The sequence below is a fragment of the Coregonus lavaretus genome, assembly GCF_964263955.1.
Source record: "Coregonus lavaretus genome assembly, chromosome: 10".
NCBI lineage: Eukaryota > Metazoa > Chordata > Actinopteri > Salmoniformes > Salmonidae > Coregonus > Coregonus lavaretus.
In genome coordinates this window covers 19,183,617-19,207,481 of record NC_139997.1, presented here as the reverse complement: position 1 = coordinate 19,207,481, position 23,865 = coordinate 19,183,617, and the positions used below count along the sequence as shown (strand labels likewise).

General features: G+C 45.6%; 1 protein-coding gene across 1 annotated transcript in view; it reads right to left on the bottom strand.

The window, feature by feature from the left end:
- Positions 1 to 3,815: 3,815 nt before the first annotated feature.
- LOC311136454 (exocyst complex component 3-like protein 2) overlaps positions 3,816 to 23,865 on the bottom strand; it is a 32,656-nt gene continuing 12,606 nt past the window's right edge. The window contains exons 12-13 of the mRNA XM_084170588.1: positions 6,096 to 6,217; positions 3,816 to 4,548 (exon numbers count right to left, since the gene is read on the bottom strand). Coding sequence (XP_084026714.1) covers positions 4,230 to 4,548; positions 6,096 to 6,217 — 441 coding nt within the window. The 3' untranslated portion in view covers positions 3,816 to 4,229. The remainder of the gene's footprint in view (positions 4,549 to 6,095; positions 6,218 to 23,865) is intronic.

The following is a 23,865-nucleotide window of genomic DNA, read 5'->3' as shown; positions in this document are numbered from 1 at the left end:
GTGGATATATTGAAGCAACATCTCAAGACATCAGTCAGGAAGTTAAAACTTGGTCGCAAATGGGTCTTCTAAATGGACAATGACCCCAAGCATACTTCCAAAGTTGTGGCAAAATGGCTTAAGGACAACGAAGTCAAGGTATTGGAGTGGCCATCACAAAGCCCTGACCTCAATCCTATAGAACATTTGTGGGCAGAACTGAAAAAGCATGTGCGAGCAAGGAGGCCTACAAACCTGACTCAGTTACACCAGCTCTGTCAGGATGAATGGACCAAAATTCACCCAACTTATTGTGGGAAGCTTGTGGAAGGCTACCCAAAAAGTTTGACCCAAGTTAAACAATTTAAAGGCAATGCTACCAAATACTAATTGAGTGTATGTAAACTTCTGACTCACTGGGAATGTGATGAAATAAATAAAAGCTTAAATAAATAATTCTCTCTACAATTATTCTGACATTTCACATTCTTAAAATAAAGGGGTGATCCTAACTGACCTAAGACAGGGAATTTCTACTAGGATTAAATGTCAGGAATTGTGAAAAACTGAGTTTAAATGTATTTGGCTAAGGTGTATGTAAACTTCCGACTTCAACTGTTTATTCCACGTTATGGCCGACTCACCTCAGATGCGGCTTCCTATCACATCACTGGCCTGGGGAGACTACTGTATGTGGCAAACCTGACACACAAACAGAGAGAAAACCTCAAAACTGTGAAAGGGGGAGGATTAGGAAATGATTGATGACAATCCCAGTCAGAGGAAGAGTGAGGAGAGACATGGCAGACATGACAGACAAAGTGAGCTGACAGGGGAGATAAGAATGCTATGGACGGTAACTATCATGTCTGTTATTCTAAGCATAGGGAATGAAGTCTGTAGACTAACCTTTCCTCTTTGTTTCAAATAACAGCGCAGCCTTTGACCTGACTGTGAGGTTGTCTGACAACTGAAGACTTTGTAATATGGATGCCATACTCCACTCCTGACTCTATTGCTTACCCATAGGGTTTCAAAAATCTGGGTTTGGCGGATGCCAGAAGAACGCTACCTGCCCCAATACATAGTGCCAACTGTAAAGTTTGGTGGAGGAAGAATAATGTTCTGGGGCTGTTTTTCATGGTTCGGGCTAGGCCCCTTAGTTCCAGTCCAGGGACATCTTAACGCTACAGCATACAATGACATTCTAGACGATTCTGTGCTTCCAACTTTGTGGCAACAGTTTGGGGAAGGCCCTTTCCTGTTTCAGCATGACAATGCCCCCATGCATAAAGCGAGGTCCATACAGAAATGGTTTGTCGAGATCAGTGTGGAAGAACTTGACTGGCCTGCACAGAGCCCTGACCTCAATCCCATCGAACACATTTGGGATTAATTGGAACGCCGACTGCGAGCCAGGCCTAATCGCCCAACATCAATGCTCTTGTGGCTGAATGGAAGCAAGTCCCCACAGCAATGTTCCAACATCTAGTGGAAAGCCTTCGCAGAAGAGTGGAGGCTGTTATAGTAGCAAACCGGGGACCAACTCCATATTAATGCCCATGATTTTGGAATGAGATGTTCGACGAGCAGGTGTCCCCATACTTTTGGTCATGTAATGTAGATTGGGGGTAAGGCCCTGTGATAGACTAGCGTCCTGTCCAGGGTGTGTACTTGTACATTAAACTGCCTCACGCTACAGAAACAGGCTCCTGCTCCTATGCACCGTTCAGGCTCGTGCAAGGCTTGTTTTACTTACCCTGGTAGGTCTGCTGCAACCCTCCAGGACCAGGCAGTCTGGTGCAGGTGAGTCATGAACACTCACAGTAGGGAAGTGGGACACTGTGTGCTATTGGTCAGCATTGTAAAACCAGGATGTTCAAGTGGTCAATATGAATCATCTGCTCTGCATATAGAATTTGCTGCCATGTAATTTAATTTTCCTATGGAAAAGGGAACGAAAGCTACACATAGACATGTAGTGAGTAGTGACATAGGCTTTCAGAGATGCAGGCCAATTTAGGGAGTGTGTGAAGAGAACAAACAGCACATAACCCATACTGAGATTGCCTGACTTGTTTTTAACAGCCCATGAGTGTTTATCAAACTTGAAAAAGATCCACCGTGGCTGAACTCCGACCAGCAAAACGGAAGTTCCCTCCTAGTGCGTGGCGTGAACTTGGCTCCAATAAAAGCATCCGTTTGCCACCACGGTGCAGACAACACGAAGCCTTTGTTTACCACAAAACATCCCCTCGGACGTGTCTGGAGGTACGACCCTTCAGTTTCCCTTTGCAGCCAAGCCCCATATAGGAGCCATGGCGGAACCCAAATGGACATACAATAGCTGCCATAACACCCGCACACAGAGAGGCAAACAACAGATGTGTATATACAGTACCAGTCAAAAGTTTGGACACACCTACTCATTTTTACTATCTTCTACATTGTAGAATAATAGTGAAGACATCAAAACTATGAAATAACACATATGGAATAATTTAGTAACCAAAAAAGTGCTAAACAAATCAAAATATATTTTAGATTTTAGATTCTTCAAAGTAGCCACCCTTTGCCTTGCTGACAGCTTTGCACACTCTTGGCATTCTCTCAACCAGCTTCATGAGGAATGCTTTTCCAACAGTCTTGAAGGAGTTCCCACATATGCTGAACACTTGTTGGCTGCTTTTCCTTCACTCTGCGGTCCAACTCATCCCAAACCATCTCAATTGGGTTGAGGTCGGGGGATTGTGGAGGCTAGGTCATCTGATGCAGCACTCCATCACTCTCCTTCTTGGTCAAATAGCCCTTACACAGCCTGGAGGTGTGTTGGGTCATTGTCCTGTTGAAAAACAAATGATAGTCCCACTAAGTGCAAACCAGATGGGATGGCGTATCGCTGCAGAATGCTGTGGTAGCCATGCTGGTTAAGTGTGCCTTGAATTCTAAATAAATCACTGACAGTGTCACCAGCAAAGCACCCCCACACCATCACACCTCCTCCTCCATGGTTCACTGTGGGAACCACACATGCAGAGATCATCCGTTCACCTACTCTGCGTCTCACAAAGACACGCCGGTTGGAACCAAAAGTCTCAAATTTGGACTCATCAGACCAAAGGACAGATTTCCACCAGTCTAATGTCCATTGTTCATTGTTTCTTGGACCAAGCAAGTCTCTTCTTCTTATTGGTGTCCTTTAGTATTGGTTTCTTTGCAGCAATTCGAACATGAAGGCCTGATTCACGCAGTCTCCTGGGTCGGGTTAAATGCGGAAGACACATTTCGGTGGAATACATTCAGTTGTGTTGACTAGGTACCCCCTTTTCCCAAGTAGTTGATAAACAATTAATTGTTAATTTATAGATAGTTATAAAAGTTATAAACAGTTATAACACATTGGTTAGCTGTAAGCTATCGTTAAACTAATAATTAACAGTTTATTAACTAAATATTCACGTATAAAGTATACCTTAATGCAGTATTTCTCAATCCTGGTCCTGGGGACCCAAAGGGGTGCAAATTTTTGTTTTTGCCCTAGCACTAACACACCTGATTCACATCGAAATGCTTGATGATGAGTTGATTAGTTGGATCAAGTGTGTTAGAAATGTACACCCTTTTGTCCCCAGGACCAGGATCAAGAAACACTGCCTTAATGTAAAGTGTTACCCAATAAGGTTTACAAAACCATTGAAGTGATAAATTCATAGATGATACAAAATCTGTGTTTCAAGTGTGCCTTAAAATCAATTCAAGCAATACAACTGTGTACTGGTACTCATTCTAAACATGGAAGAAATATCTGAGCTCGAGGTGCAGTAGGTGAGCTTGTACGTGTGGTACCTGAGATCAAGTTAATTTTATCGCATTCCATTGAAATGTCTGTAAATGAGTGAGGAGTCAATTAACAGATTAATTAAAAGCGGTATTTGATATTTTCACGTTTCTTTGGAGACTTTCATTTCTTATCAGTAGTAGTACGTTTCACAGTATTTGTGTGATTCCGCCCCATAGTAGTAGTTGCAGCACATAATATGACAGATTTTAGGATTGAGTGCTCATCAAATTGTCGTCAACAACAAACCTCTACCTCTGTTATTTACAGCAGAAAGCCAAACAATTTAATCATTACGCTCCATCAGTATTAATTAGTCATAAAAATGAACACATCGATACAGAATTACGAGTGTTACGGGTGAACCTCTGCTCTACCAAACACTATGCGCTCCATATAATTTTCCTTGAAGTCAATCATCATCCATATCCTTCTCCTCGGTCGGGGGTTCCGGTGGCAGCGTGGTTCTGTTCCTGGGGGTTCTCCTGCGGTGCCGTCGAGGCCGGGCCTCTGAAAACCAGTTGGCAAGGGTCATGGCAACGCGGATGAGGCCCAGGTTGATGCAGTGCACCTCGGAGGTGACGGGGATGTCTGAGAAGAGGACGTGATCCCTGCATAGCAGGGCAGAGCTGTCACTGCTCTCGAAGTCTCTGACTATGTTCAGGATCTCCTGGCGCTCCGCCTGATGCATCATCCCCCGCACGTTCAGCAGGGTGGAGATGTGCTTCTTCCTGCAGGGAGGATGAAGGGAGGGAGAGAGGGGGAGGAAAGGGAGGGAAGATAGAGACTGGTGTTAGTGCGTTTCAGTGGTTTTGATGCTGATTCATGATTCAATTATGCAGAGCAAAGGGCCATGACTTATTATGTTCAGTTGATCTATTGATAAAAGATAATGTATATTTCACGCCAATTGGACACGATTCAACAAAGATGTGACAAAACCTTAATTGTCTTCACCCGGTACATGTTTCAATATGAACAAGGATAAGTATTTGTTCACAAAGCAATGAAGGGTGGGGTGAAGCTGACCGAGCCAGTAAACAAAGGTGGTAAACAGTGGATGGGGGGGATGAAGGGCTGATGTAGGAACTAATGGGACATATGGGGGAGTCCCAGTGGTGAACTGCAGACTTTGATCTCTGAAAATACCAGTTGCGAGCAAGACAACAAAAGGCAGCTACTTGCAGGCACTCCTTGTGCCTGAATGAGTTAAGATCGTATCGACCTCCTCTCGCTCCATCATTTGATTCCAGAGCATGGCACCAGACTGTCTCCCGCAGGGTGGCAGGAACAGGAAATACTCCGCAGCAGCTTCCTGTCTCCCGGGCCACGCGTCATGCGTCACACATTGGGTACGCTGCCAGCTAGCCGGCCAGCAGCTCACCCCACGAAACACACAAACAACGAGGGGCCAGGGACAGTACCTTGTGAGGCTCCCCAGCCTCTGCCACTCAAAACATCCCCTTGGTCCTCTCCAAGAATAGCAGGGTTAATGTAAGTATGTTTCTGTGCTTCTTTTCCTTGTGTTGACCCATTGTGTCAAAAGAAAGACTACACTGAGTGCACAAAACATTACGAACACCTGCTCTTTCCATGATATAGACTGACCAGGTGAAAGCTATGATCCCTTATTAATGTCACTTGTTAAATCCACTTCAATCAGTGTAGATGAAGGGGAGGAGACAGGTTAAAGAAGGATTTTAAAGCCTTGAGACAATTGAGACATGGATTGTGCATGTGTGCCATTCAGAGGGTGAATTGGCAAGACAAAGGTTTGAAGTGCCATTGAACGGGGTATGGTAGTATGCTAGACGCATCGGTTTGAGTGTCTCAACAACTGTAACATTGCTGCATTTTTCACGCTCAACAGTTTCCCGTATGTATTTAAGAATGGTCCACCAACCAAAGAACATCCAGCCAACTTGACACAACTGTGAGAAGCATTGGAGTCAACACGGACCAGCATCCCTGTGGAAATTTAGGCTGTTCTGAGGGGAAAGGGGGGTGCAATTCAATAGTAGGAAGGTGTTCCTAGTGTTTTATACACTCAGTGTATATGTGGACTTGAATTGTGCACCTTTGTCTACACGCCAAAAACAACACTTATGAAACTGCACCGTGGAATGTAGGTTCTGTGTACTGTGGCATTGCATATATAGGAAATGGTGACCAATGAATGACACTTGGCAAATTCGTTCACTGTATATCATTGTTTCCCAACTCTGGACTTTCTAAACACTGCTCTATACTGTATTCCCCGAATGATTGAAACCTTTACCGTATGTCTGGAAACTCCTTCACCAGAACAGCAACCTCCATCTGGATGGACGGAGTGTCCTCCAGTAGAATGATGTCAGCCAGATGAGCGAGGACACTGTCCAGCCAAGAGGATCCTGACTCCTGAGAGAGGAGATATAAGACCAATCATCATAAAAATGTGTAACACGAATGGCCACACAGAAACATATGAAAGCATTTGAAAACGCATACATTTTTCATTGTCCGTTTTTGTCCTTAAAAGGTTTAGCTCATTTTATTTTTCTGGACCAGTTGCATACTGTAAGTACAAAGGTCAATCATTTCTGTTGTCCATTAGCCATCAACGGATGACTCCTATTGAAAAACGATTATCTCAATCCATAATTTTCAGACAAAAGATCTCTCTGTCGACATACCCACAGACATTAAAGGAAAAATCCACCCAAAACCACTCATTCCTTTAATGTACAGTGTTAAATATCACTAATATGTGAGAACAATGTTTTTTGTAGACAAATGTTTCATTTTGGCGTTATAATAAGGTTGGTAGCAACATGGAAAATTGTTGTGGAAATCTGTTGCAGCTCAAATCGACTACAAAATCCACAATGCAATGCTCTCTCTATGGGCTGACTGGCTAGCTAGCTACGTAGCTAGTTAGCTAGCAAACGTAGCTACACACAATAATACCAAAGACAATATTAGCATGTAACGTAGATAGTTAGCTGCACTATCAATTTAGAACAAATATTTTCAGAAATATGAGATAATTCACTTGCTATGTGTAGTATTGTATATCTTTGGAATCGTGACATTACGTACTTAAGAAGAAAATAAACACGTTTCTCGACACATACACTGATATTGAGAAGGGATTGCGTGACGATTAGTTTAGCAACTGCGTGACACAGCATGGCAACGTGAACGCGATTGGTCGACAGTCTGCTGGGTGGGGCGTTATACGGTTCGTCATTCATTGGATTCCTATCTCCTTTCTATAGTATCGCTGACAACAGCACCATGCAATGCACCCTGGACTAAAGAGGCAGACAAATAGGAAAAATGGGCTAGACGCTCCGTTAAATTACACATTTCTCAAGGTAGGAATATCGCAAAAAATATGATCAATGGCTCACTCGAGAGAAGACATCATCCCGAGTTATGACATCGGCCAGTATTGAAATCTGACATGTATGATAGACGTTTTCGCGATGTAAAAGTCGTATTCCTATTAACTTCCAGTGTAGTGAGAGAGACTTTGTTACGGTGCTACGTCAAACGGCCGGATTTCTGCCTGCTTGAACGCCAATAACTCATATAACATGAAAACATGAAATGACCCAGGGAATCGATAGAACATATATCAGAGATGCACAAAAACAATATAATATTCAAAATGGGTGAACCTTTACTTTAATACCAACATCATGCACCAAAATCCATGCACCTTAGAATAAAAGGTGTTATCTAGGACCATAAAGGGTTATTTGACTGCCCTTGTTGGAAAACCCTTTTTGGTTCCAGGTAGAACCCAAAGGGTTCTTTAAAGGCCCAGTGCAGTCAAAAACGTATTTTCCCTGTGTCTATATATATATATATATATATATATATATATATATATATATATATATATATACTGAACAAAAATACAGTGTTGGTCCCATGTTTCATGAGCTGAAATAAAGGATCCCTGAAATTTTCCATACGCACAAAAAGTGTATTTCTCTCAAAATCTGTGCACAAATTTGTTTACATCCCTGCTAATGAGCATTTCTCCTTTGCCAAGGTAATCCATCCACCTGACAGGTGTGGCATATCAAGAAGCTGATTAAATAGCATGATCATTACACATGTGCACCTTGTGCTGGGGACAATAAAAGGCCACTCTAAAATGTGCAGTTTTGTCACACAACACAATGCCACAGATGTCTGAACTTTTGAGGGAGCGTGCAATTGGAATGCTGACTGCAGGAATGTTCAATTATCTACCATAAGCCGCCTCCAACGTCATTTTAGGGAATTTGGCAGTACGTCCAACTGGCCTCACAACCGCAGACCACATTAACCACTCCAGCCCAAGACCTCCACATCCAGCTTCTTCACCTGTGGGATTGTCTGAGACCAGCCACCCGGACAGCTGATGAAACAGGAGTATTTCTGTCTTTAATAAAGCCCTTTTGTGAGGAAAAACTCATTCTGATTGGCTGGGCCTGGCTCCCCAGTGGGTGGGTCTGGCTCCCAAGTGAGTGCCCAGTCATGTGAAGTGAGTGCCCCTGCCCAGTCATGTGAAAATCCATAGATTAGGGCCTAATGAATTTATTTCAATTGACTGATTTCCTTATATGAACTGTAACTCAGTAAAATCGTTGAAATTGTTGCATGTTGCGTTTATATTCTTGTTCAGTATATATTTAGGCTACACACTATGAGGTTGGAATAATACTGTGAAATTGTGAAAATGCTGATAATGCCCTTTTAGTGTAAGAGCTGTTTGAAAAGACTGCTGGTGACATCCCCGGGCAGTAAATTAGCTAATAGACCAATAAGAAAGAGAGTTACAGTTTTCCCCTCCCAACTCAGATCACTCCCAGACAGTCCTAGGTAAATTGCTCTTTGCTAAGAAGCTATTTGTTTTATATATTTTTTTACCATTTTAATTGAGAGCAATCACAGTAAGGTACTTAATTGATACCCAGAAATTATTTGATATTGAGATGAAAACGGCTGCATTGGACCTTTACCACCAGAACCGCCATAGGCCAATGGCCACTGACGTTTGATTTTGTAAATAAATAAAAAAAACGGCTAAGAAAAAGCTATGTCCTGCTCCATTCCTGACTTTTTCTAAATGTTTGTATTTTACATGGCTCATTTGTCCGAATTTTTAAATCACAAACAGAAAAGTATTTAGAGCCTTTTTACCTGTTTTTTTTCTCACATCTATTCCCAACTTAACCAGCCAAGACAATGCGCTGTAGGACGTTGGTACCCAGCCAGGCGCTAATGTGTCTCTCTCTCCTCACTGAATGACTGAACGACAAATGGATGGATGGGAGATAATTGTGCACATTACTTCACAATTTTATTTAAATTAGGCTCAACTGAATGATAAGGAGGGTGAAGAGGTTAATTTAATTTAATGAGTTTGTGTTATGTCTATTTATCAGTGTTGGCACTAATGTTTATAGCAGATAATTTGACAGCGCACCTTGCAGGTTGATATCATTCTCTTTTACGTTTTAGAAGCTGTTACGGGACTGTTTTATTTACTATAACTCTATTACTAAGCAAAGTTATTGTAAGGGAAACGAAACATGCTATGTGTTGCTGTAGGCCTTTAGAATAATGCAAACATACCCTTGACGCTATCCGAGTTGATGAGCAAGGGGAAGCAAACATGCCAGTCAGCCTGCGCAGCCGGCCTATATAAACTACGCCTAAACTATACCGAAACTAATTTCACACATAAGAGTCAGCCTAAAGACATGATTAAATTGACAATAGTCTGATGAGTGACTATTATGGGTTGTCAAATTGTACATGAAGAGATAGGCGCAGCTTGGAATTGGCAGATGCAGGGAAAGGAGCACCACTTTATCAAATCCTCCTTCAGAGTCACAAGCAAATAAAACGTTCTGATTTCTATATAGTATCACTTTTTCCAAGAATATCCACACTGTCCATGCATTCAGCACATGCCCACTCATGCAACCAAATTGCTCTGGCTAATAAAAACAAAGACTAGGAACATAATAAACTTAAAATATGCTTTTCAGTTGTTTTCTTATTTCCACAGTGTTTCTTTAGATCTGCCAAAACAAAATTATAATGGATTTGTTTGTGATGGATTTAACTCTTGAACTGGTGGTTTTTTTTGTTTTTACTTTTAGCCTAGAGTAACATAATCTAACGAAAATACTATTATGTTCTTTGAAATAATAGTTTTTTAGTATTCTAATGATACCTAAGACCTTCATAAACACAACCAAATTATTCTTCTTCCGAAAGCATATATGAAATCTAGGTTCTATATATTATCCTATTTATTAGACTGTTGGAATGTTAATGCGTCATTGGCTTGAAGTGGTGTCGAAAATAGGCTATAGGCCAGGGATATTCAACTCTTACCCTACTAGGTCCGGAGCCTGCTGGTTTTCTGTTCGAACTGATAATTAATTGCTCCCATTTGGTGTCCCAGGTCTAAATCAGTCCCTGATTAGAGGGGAACAATGAAACAACTATTGTCTTTAGGCTGACTCTTATGTGTGAAATTAGTTTCGGTATAGTTTAGGGGTAGTTTATATAGGCCGACTGCGCAGGCTGACTGGCATGTTTGCTTCCCCTTGCTCATCAACTCAGATAGCGTCAAGGATATGTTATGTTTTGCATTATTCTAAAGGTCTACAGCAACACATAGCATGTTTCGTTTCCCTTACAATAACTTTGCTTAGTACATTTTTACATTTACATTTTAGTCATTTAGCAGACGCTCTTATCCAGAGCGACTTACAGTTAGTGAGTGCATACATTATTTTATTTTTCATACTGGCCCCCCGTGGGAATCGAACCCACAACCCTGGCGTTGCAAACACCATGCTCTACCAACTGAGCTACATCCCTGCCGGCCATTCCCTCCCCTACCCTGGACGACGCTGGGCCAATTGTGCGCCGCCCCATGAGTCTCCCGGTCGCGGCCGGCTACGACAGAGCCTGGATTCGAACCAGGATCTCTAGTGGCACAGCTAGCACTGCGATGCAGTGCCTTAGACCACTGCGCCACTAAATAAAACAGTCCCGTATCAGCTTCTAAAACGTAAAAAAGAATGATATCAACCCACAAGGTGCGCTGTCAAATTATTTGCTATAAACATTAGCGCCAAAACTGATAAATAGACATAACACAAACTCATTTAAATTAAATCAACCTCTTCACCCTCCATATCATTCAGTTGAGCCTAATTTAAATAAAATTGTGAAGTAACGTGCACAATTATCTCCCATTCATCCATTTGTCATTCATTCAGTGAGGAGAGAGAGACACATTAGCGCCTGGCTGGGTACCAACGTCCTACAGCGCATTGTCTTGGCTGGTTAAATTGGGAATAGGTGTGAAAATAACAGGTAAAAAGGCTCTAAATACTTTTCTGTTTGTGATTAAAAAAGTGTAAATATAAACATTTAGAAAAAGTCAGGGAAGGAGCAGGACATAGCTTTTTCTTTGCCGTTTTTTATTTATTTACAAAATCAAACGTCAGTGGCCATTGGCCTATGGCGGTTTTGGTGGTAAAGGTCCAATGCAGCCGTTTTTATCTCAATATCAAATCGTTTCTGGGTATCAATTAAGTACTTTACTGTGATTGCTCTCAATTCAAATGTTTAAAAAAATCAACAAAAATAGCTTCTTAGCAAAGAGCAATTTAGCTAGGACTGTCTGGGAGGGGTCTGAGTTGGGAGGGGAAAACTGGAACTGTCTTTCTTATTGGTCTATTAGCTAATTTACTGCCCGGGGATGTCACCAGGCAGGCCAAACCTCCATCCCAGCAAAACAAGCTAAAATTTCAGGCAGTCTTTTCAAACAGCTCTTACACTAAAAGGGCATTATCATCATTTTCACAATTTCACAGTATTATTCCAACCACATAGTGTGTAGCCTATATACACTGCTGAAAAAAATAAAGGGAACACTTAAACAACACAATGTAACTCCAAGTCAATCACACTTCTGTGAAATCAAACTGTCCACTTAGGAAGCAACACTGATTGACAATAAATGTCACATGCTGTTGTGCAAATGGAATAGACAACAGGTGGAAATTATAGGCAATTAGCAAGACACCCCCAATAAAGGAGTGGTTCTGCAGGTGGTGACCACAGACCACTTCTCAGTTCCTATGCTTCCTGGCTGATGTTTTGGTCACTTTTGAATGCTGGCGGTGCTTTCACTCTAGTGGTAGCATGAGACGGAGTCTACAACCCACACAAGTGGCTCAGGTAGTGCAGCTCATCCAGGATGGCACATCAATGCGAGCTGTGGCAAGAAGGTTTGCTGTGTCTGTCAGCGTAGTGTCCAGAGCATGGAGGCGCTACCAGAAAACAGGCCAGTACATCAGGAGACGTGGAGGAGGCCGTAGGAGGGCAACAACCCAGCAGCAGGACTGCTACCTCCGCCTTTGTGCAAGGAGGAGCAGGAGGAGCACTGCCAGAGCCCTGCAAAATGACCTCCAGCAGGCCACAAATGTGCATGTGTCTGCTCAAACGGTCAGAAGCAGACTCCATGAGGGTGGTATGAGGGCCCGACGTCCACAGGTGGGGGTTGTGCTTACAGCCCAACACCGTGCAGGACGTTTGGCATTTGCCAGAGAACACCAAGATTGGCAAATTCGCCACTGGCGCCCTGTGCTCTTCACAGATGAAAGCAGGTTCACACTGAGCACATGTGACAGACGTGACAGAGTCTGGAGATGCCGTGGAGAACGTTCTGCTGCCTGCAACATCCTCCAGCATGACCGGTTTGGCGGTGGGTCAGTCATGGTGTGGGGTGGCATTTCTTTGGGGGGCCGCACAGCCCTCCATGTGCTCGCCAGAGGTAGCCTGACTGCCATTAGGTACCGAGATGAGATCCTCAGACCCCTTGTGAGACCATATGCTGGTGCGGTTGGCCCTGGGTTCCTCCTAATGCAAGACAATGCTAGACCTCATGTGGCTGGAGTGTGTCAGCAGTTCCTGCAATAGGAAGGCATTGATGCTATGGACTGGCCCGCCCGTTCCCCAGACGTGAATCCAATTGAGCACATCTGGGACATCATGTCTCGCTCCATCCACCAACGCCACGTTGCACCACAGACTGTCCAGGAGTTGGCGGATGCTTTAGTCCAGGTCTGGGAGGAGATCCCTCAGGAGACCATCTGCCACCTCATCAGGAGCATGCCCAGGCGTTGTAGGGAGGTCATACAGGCACATGGAGGCCACACACACTACTGAGCCTCATTTTGACTTGTTTTAAGGACATTACATCAAAGTTGGATCAGCCTGTAGTGTGGTTTTCCACTTTAATTTTGAGTGTGACTCCAAATCCAGACCTCCATGGGTTGATACATTTGATTTCCATTGATCATTTTTGTGTGATTTTGTTGTCAGCACATTCAACTATGTAAAGAAAAAGGTATTTAATAAGATTATTTCATTCATTCAGATCTAGGATGTGTTATTTTAGTGTTCCCTTTATTTTTTTGAGCAGTGTATATACTGAACAAGAATATAAACGCAAAACACCAGTCTCAGCGTCAACAGTTAAAAGGCGACTCCGGGATGCTGACCTTCTAGGCAGAGTTGCAAAGAAAAAGCCATATCTCAGACTGGCCAATAAAAATAAAATATTAAGATGGGCAGTCTGAGATATGGCTTTTTCTTTGCAACTCTGCCTAGAAGGTCAGCATCCCGGAGTCGCCTCTTCACTGTTGACGTTGAGACTGTTTTTTTGCGGGTACTATTTAATGAAGCTGCCAGTTGAGGACCTGTGAGGCGCCTGTTTCTCAAACTAGACACTCTAATGTATTTGTCCTCTTGCTCAATTGTGCACCGGGGCCTCCCACTCCTCTTTCTATTCTGGTTAGAGCCAGTTTGCGCTGTTCTGTGAAGGGAGTAGTACACAGCGTTGTACAAGATCTTCCGTCACTTGGCAATTTCTCGCATAGAATAGCCTTCATTTCTCAGAACAAGAATAGACTGACGAGTTTCAGAAGAAAGTTCTTTGTTTCTGGCCATTTTGAGCCTGTAATCGAACCCACAATTGCTGATGCTCCAGATACTCAACTAGTCTCAAAAAGGCCAGTTTTATTGCTTCTTTAATCAGCACAACAGTTTTCAGCTGTGCTAACATAATTGCAAAAGGGTTTTCTAATGATCAATTAGCCTTTTAAAATGATAAACTTGGATTAGCAAACACAACGTGCCATTGGAACACAGGACTGTACGCCTATCTAGATATTCCATTAATAATCAGCCGTTCCCAGCTACAATAGCCATTTACAACGTTAACAATGTCTACACTGTATTTCTGATCAATTTGATGATCATTTTTTTCTGCTTTTCTTTCGAAAACAGGGAAATTTCTAACTGACCCCAAACTTATGAACGGTAGTGTATTTAGTAAATATTTTTAAGAAATCATATTTTTCTTAAAACTGCATTGTTGGTTAAGGGCTTGTAAGTAAGCATTTCACGGTAAGGTCTACACCTGTTGTATTCGGCGCATGTGACAAATAAAATGTGATTTGATTTATGCACTCTTTATCAATCGTTGGTGCTTATGTTTGCACACCTTGCGGGTTGATATGCATCTGATGCGTATGCTAAAGGAGACCAGCAACGTTCTCTAGCAGGTACTTATAGGCTGAAAGGCCAGGCGGTTCTAGTGTTAAAGCATACTACATTTTCTAAATGTCACATACTATAAAACATACTTTTTTTGCATATCCAAAATGCCTACTATTTAGAACACAAGTATGGGTATTCGGACATGGCCCTGGTCTGATGTACACTAGGGCCCTGTCTAGCCATTGCATTGTCAATGAAACACTGAATTCAGCAGTTTTTTTATTAAGTAGGCAAATATCACTTAAGAGATGGATATCTAGTCAATTTCTACACAGTAAATATTTTACTACCCTCTGGACTCTCGATGTGGTGGGTTTTCAGGAATAATGATTGATTGTAATCGCTGATTGACAGGGGAGATCCACAGAGTGATAACGCTGGCACGCTGGCACGCGGGACCAAGGACCTGACTTTGAATGGAATACAAATAATACATAAAAGATTGAGGCTGCACTGAGACACAGGACTGCTGCCTCAGCTCATTCAGTGTGTGTGTGTGTGTGCATGTGTGTGTGTAGTTTCTGTGTGTGAGCATGTGTGTGTGTGTGTGTGAGTGTGTGTGCTGGGACACAGATTAGTGTTTTAATATGGCCATGTGTCTTGTGTATGTCACACTACTTGAACGAGAGAAACAGATCATGCTCTCCTGACTTCCTGGTTTAAGTCATGTTATAACAGATCTGTTCAGTAGCCACATTTTTGTATTTATTTTTTAAATAATCCCCAAAGGAAGACTTCGCTCTTGCTTGTCAGACTATGGCTCTGATTTCACGTACATTCAAGCCTTTTAAATACCCTTTAGTTTACAACCCATCTCTAGCTCTTTATTGAAGCACAACTTCGACTAGTATTTGAGCTCAGTTTGAAAACCTGATTGATTTGGTCTCTTTTTATCTCCGTTGCCGGTGGTAAAAAGCAGGCCTTCTACATTTCAAAATGCGTTAATTAGACAAATCAGAGGAACACTGCTGTTCTGTATCTAAGGCCGTCTACCAATGGGATACGCACATCACTATCTGGAGTCGGTCGGTGTGGTGATTGTCTCACTGAACTGTAGCGAAGCTTTCATCCCGCTGATATTCATAAGCATCATAACGATTGACTTAAATGGAAAAAAAGGCTGGAGCTTCTCGCACCATTTGTAAATATGCTCTAAAGTGGCAAGAGCGTCAAAGGAACTGTCCGGGACTGTATGGGGAAAATGGTTCTAGTGTTAAACGTTCTTTGTTGAAATGGTTCTACCTGGAACCAATAAAGGTGTCTCATACAGGGACAGCTGAAGAACCCTTTATGAATAATATTTTCTAAGAGAGTACTTTTTTTGTGAGCTGTATGTTTTTCAGACCTACTTTCTCAGAAAGAAAGACAACAGCGTGCAGTGTGCTAACACAGCTTAACCTCTCCATCCACTAAAAATAGCCTCTTCCCTTTTAGACAGCGATTATAAACGAATTCAACCCCCAGTTCCCACAGATGCCTCGTTCTGCTTCTCAAGCGAAAGGCCATCAAGGCTACCCAGAAACACATCAAAGTCTTCCAGCTGACAGGAACAGGAAGTTCCACAGAACACAGAGACTTCCTGTTGTCAGCCCGAGGTGACAGACATTTGTTTGAACTGGCTCTCGGAGAGGGGCAAATGCCATGCTGGCAGACCCAGTTCCTCACAATCTCCCACCCCCTGGCTAACACTAACGTAGGCCTGCACTCATTCATCTCCATCTCGCTGACAGTGGCCATTCTTCAGCCTTCTGCCCCGTATCAACACTGTCTGAGTTATGCCTGACCTGGCGACCCCCAGGGTCACGGCACCATTCGTAACAGACAGGCCTCTGCATTCCTCAGCCCAAGTCCTTTTGTTTCATCTTTAAAACAATATATTTTAAAAATCTGCTTCTAAGTGATTTTTCAGAACAAGGTCAATGAAGAGTATAGGGAAGTCATCTGTTTATTTTTTTTAGATAAACCGATCAGACGTGAATGAAGAAAGAAAGTGTCAGAAGTGTAGAAAGAAAGTTCAGCTCAACTGTTACGATAAAGGTTTCTCAGTGGAAAGACTGACAGGGTCTGCCCTATGTTCCCTCAGCACCTCAGCATTCACTTAACCAATTTCAAACAAAATTGGCACAAATGCGTATCGTATGCTGTTAGAGGTCTGTTATAAATGCACGCTTAGGGTTTACCAAACAATTGTTGGGAGTGTTAAGCTTAATCGTCTTACTGCGTTCAGATAGTTGTTCCTTTTCAGTCGGTTACTCTGTATAACATGCTATGGGGAGTCAACGACCAATCCTATTCACCTGAAGAAAACTGAAAATGAAACGGGCCAATGGATGCCGGGACTCGAGATTCAGATTCAGCTCCGACTTAGGTGTCTGTTAGTGGGGAGAGCGTACTCGTCCCCCTAGATATTGCGAGTTTTGGCTCTTGGTATCGTTTTTTCTGTTTGCTGAAAGCTTGGGAAAGAGGGCCAGTGCTAAGAGTAAGTTCAAAAAGGCTAACCAGATGATTTGAACCTCCAACCGTGCCCTAGGGCATGTGGTTTCACAATGAAAAGTAAAGATACTCGCGAGTGCAGTCCTGTTTGCCTGGGGTGGAAACACACCCAGGAGGTTTTCCGGGAGAGAGCAGCAGCGGTGGTTAGAGTTGATAGGGTTTTCATCCCAGCTGAGTGAGGCTCATTCCGGTTTCTCAGGCAGTGTTCAGACTCCAGATTCCAGGGATGATATACTATCCCTGGTTGGCTCTGGAGGGTTCTCAGAGTCTGAATCGGATGACATCAGTACAGGGAGCCTAAAGCCCTGGTTTTGGATTCAGCGGGGGAGAGTGAACCATTGGTGGTTAATGAACCTTTGATGGAGCTGTGTTGTAGGATGGCAGATCACCTGGGGTGGATTGGCCGTCTTCTCCCCCACAGCGGAGTTCCTCCAGGTTTGGGGGAAGGTATTTACCTCCTGTCCATGCAGCGGTGAAGCGTCGCTTACCCGTTTAAAGATTTTGCCGATGACCTGGGAATCCCCTCATTCAACCAGGCTGGTGCTACCAGGTTATGGTGAGCTCAATAATGTAGAGGGTATGGAGGAGGCAGGGTTCATTTACACACTGCCGATTGATGGAAAGCTGGCACGTTACTTAGCTCCAGAGGCTAACAAGGGGGCTAATTCTAGCACAGTGCTTCCAAATACACAGTGCCGGTTCTCGGCGGATCAGCTGGACAAAATATACCAGGCTGAGGGTGTGACGGCCCTGTCGTTGAATGTGGTCACAATGCTGCAGATGTATCATATCGATTTGCTGCAGGAGCTAAATAAGACCGTGGAGGCGTGGAAGCCGGTTTCAGAGCTTCTCGATGAAATACATGCTACGGCTGATTTTGTGCTGTGTCTGTCCCGCTGTACTATCCTGGCAGTGGGGGGAAAGTATGGGGGCGATGGTGGTTGCTCAGTGGGGCCCTCCTCCCCAAGCATTTACTGTGGCAACAGTGCTTCTAAGAGGCTCGGTCAATGGGGCAAGTCCCCGAACCCGGTGTGGGCTGGGTATCAGAACGGAGGTACCAAGAAAGCACATTGTTTCTACCCAAGATTCGTTGGTGATCAGGAGTATTGACAGTGTGTTATCATCCAGGTGTGGGCATAATAAAACCAGTTCCTTCCCCACATTCAGACACACGGTTGTCAAGAGTGGTGGATATGAAAACAAGCATGATTAAAAAAAAGAATATCCAAGTCCTCAGGGTGGCGCTCTGCCTCTTCAGGAGATAAGGTATGGGAGACTGGCAGCATGCTCTGTCCAGTGGTGGGCATGCACAGTTTCATCATGGTGATGAGGGGGTACAGGGGTTCTTCATTTTCATGTGGCTATACATCCTCCCCACAGAAAGTTTCTGAAGTTTCATTTTGAGGGTGTGCCCTAAGTTTCTGGTCCTGCCTTTTGGGCTTTCCCTATCTCCCCACACCTTTTCTATGGTGGTGGAGGTGGCTTTGGCACCGGTGCTGTTCCAGGGGATCAGAGTATTGGCATATCTGGACGATTGGCTGGTCGTAGCGGAATCGAGGAAACAGGTGGAGCTCCACACTGCCATGCTGGTTTCTTATATTCAGTCTCTGGGGTTCATAGTGAATCACAGTTGTTTGACTCCAGCTCAGCGCATTCAGTTTCTGGGTCTCGTTCTGGACTTGCGTTTTTATCCCAACAGTGAAGGGTAGCATTCCGGCTCTGTCTGGCAGTTTCAGCTTGGGCACTCAGTGTATTTTTGCTTGTGCCTATGGTTATTGGGTCTGATGGCCTCTATGATAGCTGTGGTGCCTCTGGGACTTCTGTTGATGCTTTTGTATTAGTGCTGGGTGACTTCTACGCGTCTGGACGCATCTCGCCACTGCCATCAGCTGCTCAAGGTATCCCAGTCATGCCTAAGGGCGTTGATTCCTTGGAGGGACTGTTGTTGCAGGGGGTTCTCATGGGCCGGGTACTGTCTCGCAGGGTGATCACAACCGATGCATCCTTACTGGGATGGGGAGTGCTGTGTGTGGGCTGCTCAGGAAGAGGGATTTGGTCAACAGCGCAAAGGGCGCTGCATATCAATTACCTAGAGCTACTGACTGTTTCTAGGGCTGAGCTGTTTCCTTCCGATGTTGGAGGGCCAGCATGTATTGGTAAGGTCCGACAACAGGACGGTGGTGGCGTACATCAACAGACAGGAGGGGATGCAGCCTCTCTCTCTCTTAAACCTGTACCATTATCTGTTCGTATGGAGCAGTGCGCATTTCCTGTTGCTTAGGGCGATGTATCTTCCCGGATCTCTCAACATGGGTGCGGCTCTGCTTTCCAGGGGGTGGTCCTATCTCTACAGAGCGGAGACTGCACCCCTCGGTGGTTGCCCAGATATGGGACCGGTTTGGCAGGACTGACATAGATCTTACGCATCGCGAGAAAACATGCATTCTTGTCTGTTCTTCTCAATGATGGATCTAGACGCTCCATTGGGAACTAACGCTTTGGCGTATCAGTGGCCTCAGATCCTGCTCTATGCGATGGTCCATCAGGAAGGTCTGTTGTTGATTCTGGTGGCTCCCCGTTGGCCCAGACAACCCTGGTTCCCAGAGATCATCCGCCTGTTGGGCAGGGACCCTTGGAGGGTTCCGTGTCATCAGGTCTATGGTCCCAGGCACACGGTAAAGTTTGGCACCCACGACCGCAGGGGTTTGGCTCCTGAAAGGTTAAATCTGATGGCTAGGGGTTTACCCTCGAACGTGATTACGACTATACAGTCGGCTGTCATGTAGGGATTGACGGCTCTACCCCGGGGTCTCATCCTCTGGTTGAGTGGTTCCTAAAAGGCTTGCGTCAACTCAGGCCAGTGTCTAAGCCTATGGCACGGACCTGGCTATGGTCCCAGATGCTCTGTGTGAGCCTCCGTTTGAACCATTGTAGTCTGTGGACCTGAAGGTCCTTTCCTACAAGACTGCCCTGCTCATGGCCTTGGCGTCTGCCTAGTGAGTTGGGGATTTCTACGTGCTATCAGTACAACCCTTCCGTGCTTTCGAGCTGTTCCCTTTCTCACCTCCTCCAATGAACAATGGAGGTTGCATGGCCTGTGTCTGGTGCGCGCTTTACGCACGTACTGTATATGGATAGGACCAAGGATATCTGTGTTTGTGACCAGCTTTTTGTCTGTTTCGCTAATCCAGCTCGGGGTAGGGCGCTTTCTCCCAACAAAGGACAAGGGTTGCCTAGCGGTGTGCGTGCTCACGCCACTAAGGGTGTGGCGACTGCTTGGGCATTGTTCAGGGGCATGACGATCGGTGATATCTGTGCTGCAGCAAGTTGGGGTTCCCGACATACCTTCGTGAGGTTTTATCGCTTGGATGTAACTGCTGTGAGTGTTACTGTCACGATCGCTTAAGGAGGAGGACCAAGGCGCAGCGTTGCGGGTGAACATATTTATATTTATTGACTAGATCACACGATCAAAACAAAGAACGAAACGTGAAGTCCTTCGATAAACAAACCAAAAGGAACAAGAAACCACAAAACACAAAGTGCAAGACAAACAGTTAAATATGGCTCCCAATCAGAGACACCCAGCTGACACTCGTTGCCTCTGATTGGGAGTCACTCAGACCAACATAGAAAATTAAACATAGACTTACACACCCTGGCTCAACATAACATAGTCCCCAGAGCCAGGGCGTGACAGTACCCCCCCCCAAAGGCGGGGACTCCGGCCGCGCCAAATAACCACAACAGGGGAGGGACCGGGTGGGCACTCCGCCTCGGCGGCGGATCCGGCTCCGGACATGACCCAGGCACGGGTTGTGCTGGACTGACGACGCACACCCCTGGCTTGATGCGTGGAGGAGGAACGGGCCGGACCGGGCTGACGAAGCGCACCCCTGACTTGGTGCGGGGAGCAGGAATGAGCCGGACCGGGCTGACGACGCGCACCACTGACCCGGTGCGGGGAGCTTGGACGGGCCGGACCGGGCTGGCGACGCGCACCACAGACTTGGTGCGGAGAGCAGGAACGGGCCGTGCCGGACTGACGACGCACACCACTGGCTTGGTGCGGGAAGCTTGGATGGGCCGGACTGGGCTGGCGACGCGCACCACAGACTTGGTGCGGAGCGCAGGAACGGGCCGGGCTGGGCTGACGACGCACACCACTGGCTTGGTGCGGGGAGCTTGGACGGGCCGGACCGGGCTGGCGACGCGCACCACAGACTTGGTGCGGAGAGCAGGAACGGGCCGTGCCGGACTGACGACGCACACCACTGGCTTGGTGCGGGAAGCTTGGATGGGCCGAACTGGGCTGGCGACGCGCACCACAGACTCGGTGCGGAGCGCAGGAACGGGCCGGGCTGGGCTGTCGACGCACACCGTAGGTTTGGTGCGGGGAGCAGGAATAGACCGGACCGTACTGGGGACACACACCACTGGCTCTACACCGGGATCTGGAACGGGCCGGACCGGACTGGCAACACACGCCAGTACCTCTCGCCGTGCCTCTACACCTTCCATCCCCTCTTCTACCAGTGGCCCCCGTAACCTGGCGGCCTCCTCTGCAACCCCGCTGGACCGCTCCATAGCGGCCTCCTGCTGCCCCGACGTCGTGAGCCCCCCCCTAAAAAATTTCTGGGGGTCTCTCCTCCCCGTGGACCAGGCCTCCAACATTCTCGCCCACCTCTCGCTCCTCTGTCTCCAACCCTCGTCACTCAGCTCCTCAATGGGCTTGACCCAGTCGAAGCTGCCACGGAGATCTATTAGCGATGGCTCCTGGACACGCTGCTTGGTCTGGTCTTGGTGGTTTCTTCTGTCACGATCGCTTAAGGAGGAGGACCAAGGCGCAGCGTTGCGGGTGAACATATTTATATTTATTGACTAGATCACACGATCAAAACAAAGAACGAAACGTGAAGTCCTTCGATAAACAAACCAAAAGGAACAAGAAACCACAAAACACAAAGTGCAAGACAAACAGTTAAATATGGCTCCCAATCAGAGACACCCAGCTGACACTCGTTGCCTCTGATTGGGAGTCACTCAGACCAACATAGAAAATTAAACATAGACTTACACACCCTGGCTCAACATAACATAGTCCCCAGAGCCAGGGCGTGACAGTTACGCAGCGCGCAGGTTGTGCATTTATCCAGGTTACCACAGTACCCTGTGGGTTTTAGCCTTGGGCTGCCGTGGCAGCGCACAAATATACAGTTTCCAGGTTACAGCAGGTTTTCTGTGGGATTGAGCCTCGGGCTGCCGTAGTTCATCAACTCTGGTCAATGCTATGCAGCACGTCTGCACTTTACCAAGTCACAACAGGTGGTCTGTTGTTTTGGACATTCGGTTCCTTGTACGAGTTCTGACATTTCAGGCTTGCAAGGTAAGTATTGTTTTTGGAACCATGGGGTCTATGGACCTGGGCTGCAGGGGAATCATGTAAGTGTGTATAGCCAAGTTGCAGCAGGTTCTGGTTCCCTATATGGGGCTCTGACAGTTCAGACTTCTCGGGTAAGTATTAGGGAAAAAGGTGGCTTCTGTACCCCCTTTTTGAGGTGGTGGAACCTTTGTGCTTGGGCTGCCCTGGGCATCCTAGTTTGGTACCCTCGAGAGATGGCTTGGGGCGTGATTGTATGTCCCCATAGTACACTACATTACCAAAAGTATGTGGACACCTGCTCGTCGAACATCTCATTCCAAAATCATGGGCATTAATATGGAGTTGGTCCCCCGTTTGCTGCTATAACAGCATCCACTCTTCTGGGAAGGCTTTCCACTAGATGTTGGAACATTGCTGCGGGGACTTGCTTCCATTCAGCCACAAGAGCATTAATGAGGTCGGGCATTGATGTTGGGCAATTAGGCCTGGCTCGCAGTCGGCGTTCCAATTCATCCCAAATGTGTTCGATGGGGTTGAGGTCAGAGCTCTGTGCAGCCCAGTCAAGTTCTTCAACACCGATCTCGACAAACCATTTCTGTATGGACCTCACTTTGTGCACAGGGGCATTGTCATGCTGAAACAGGAAAGGGCCTTCCCCAAACTGTTGCCACAAAGTTGGAAGCACAGAATCGTCTAGAATGTCATTGTATGCTATAGCGTTAAGATTTCCATTCACTGGAACTAAGTGGCCTAGCCCAAACCATGAAAAACAGCCCCATACCATTACTCCTCCTCCACCAAACTTTACAGTTGGCACTATGCTATCGGGCAGGTTGCGTTCTCCTGGCATCCTCAAACCCAGATTAGTACGTCGGACTGCCAGATGGTGAAGCGTGATTCATCACTCCAGAGAATGCGTTTCCACTGCTCCAGAGTGGTGAAGTGTGATACACCACTCCAGCCAACGCTTGGCATTGTGCATGGTGACCTTAGGCTTGTGTGCGGATGCTCGGCCATGAAAACCCATTTAATGAAGCTCCCGACTAAGAGTTCTTGTGCTCAAATTGTTTCCAGGGGCAATTTGGAACTCGGTATTGAGTGTTGCAACCGAGGACTGAGTCGTTTTTACGCGCTATGCGCTTCAGCACTCGGCAGTCCCATTCTTTGAGCGTTTGTGGCCTACCGCATCGCGGCTGAGTTGTTGTTGCTCCTAGATATTTCCACTTCACAATAACAGCACTTACAGTTGACCGGGGCAGCTCTAGCAGGGCAGAAATGGGACGAACTGACTTGTTGGAAAGGTGGTATCCTATGACGGTTCCACGTTGAAAGTCAATGAGCTCTTTAGTAAGGCTATTCTACTGCCATTGTTTGACTATTGAGATTGCATGGTTGTGCGCTCAAATTTATACACTTGTCAGCAACAGGTGTGGCTGAAATTGCCGAATCCACTAATTTGAAGGGGTGTCCACATACTTTTGTATATATCGTGTATGTTATAACGAGTGACTGACTGAAAGGGAACATAAAGTTATGA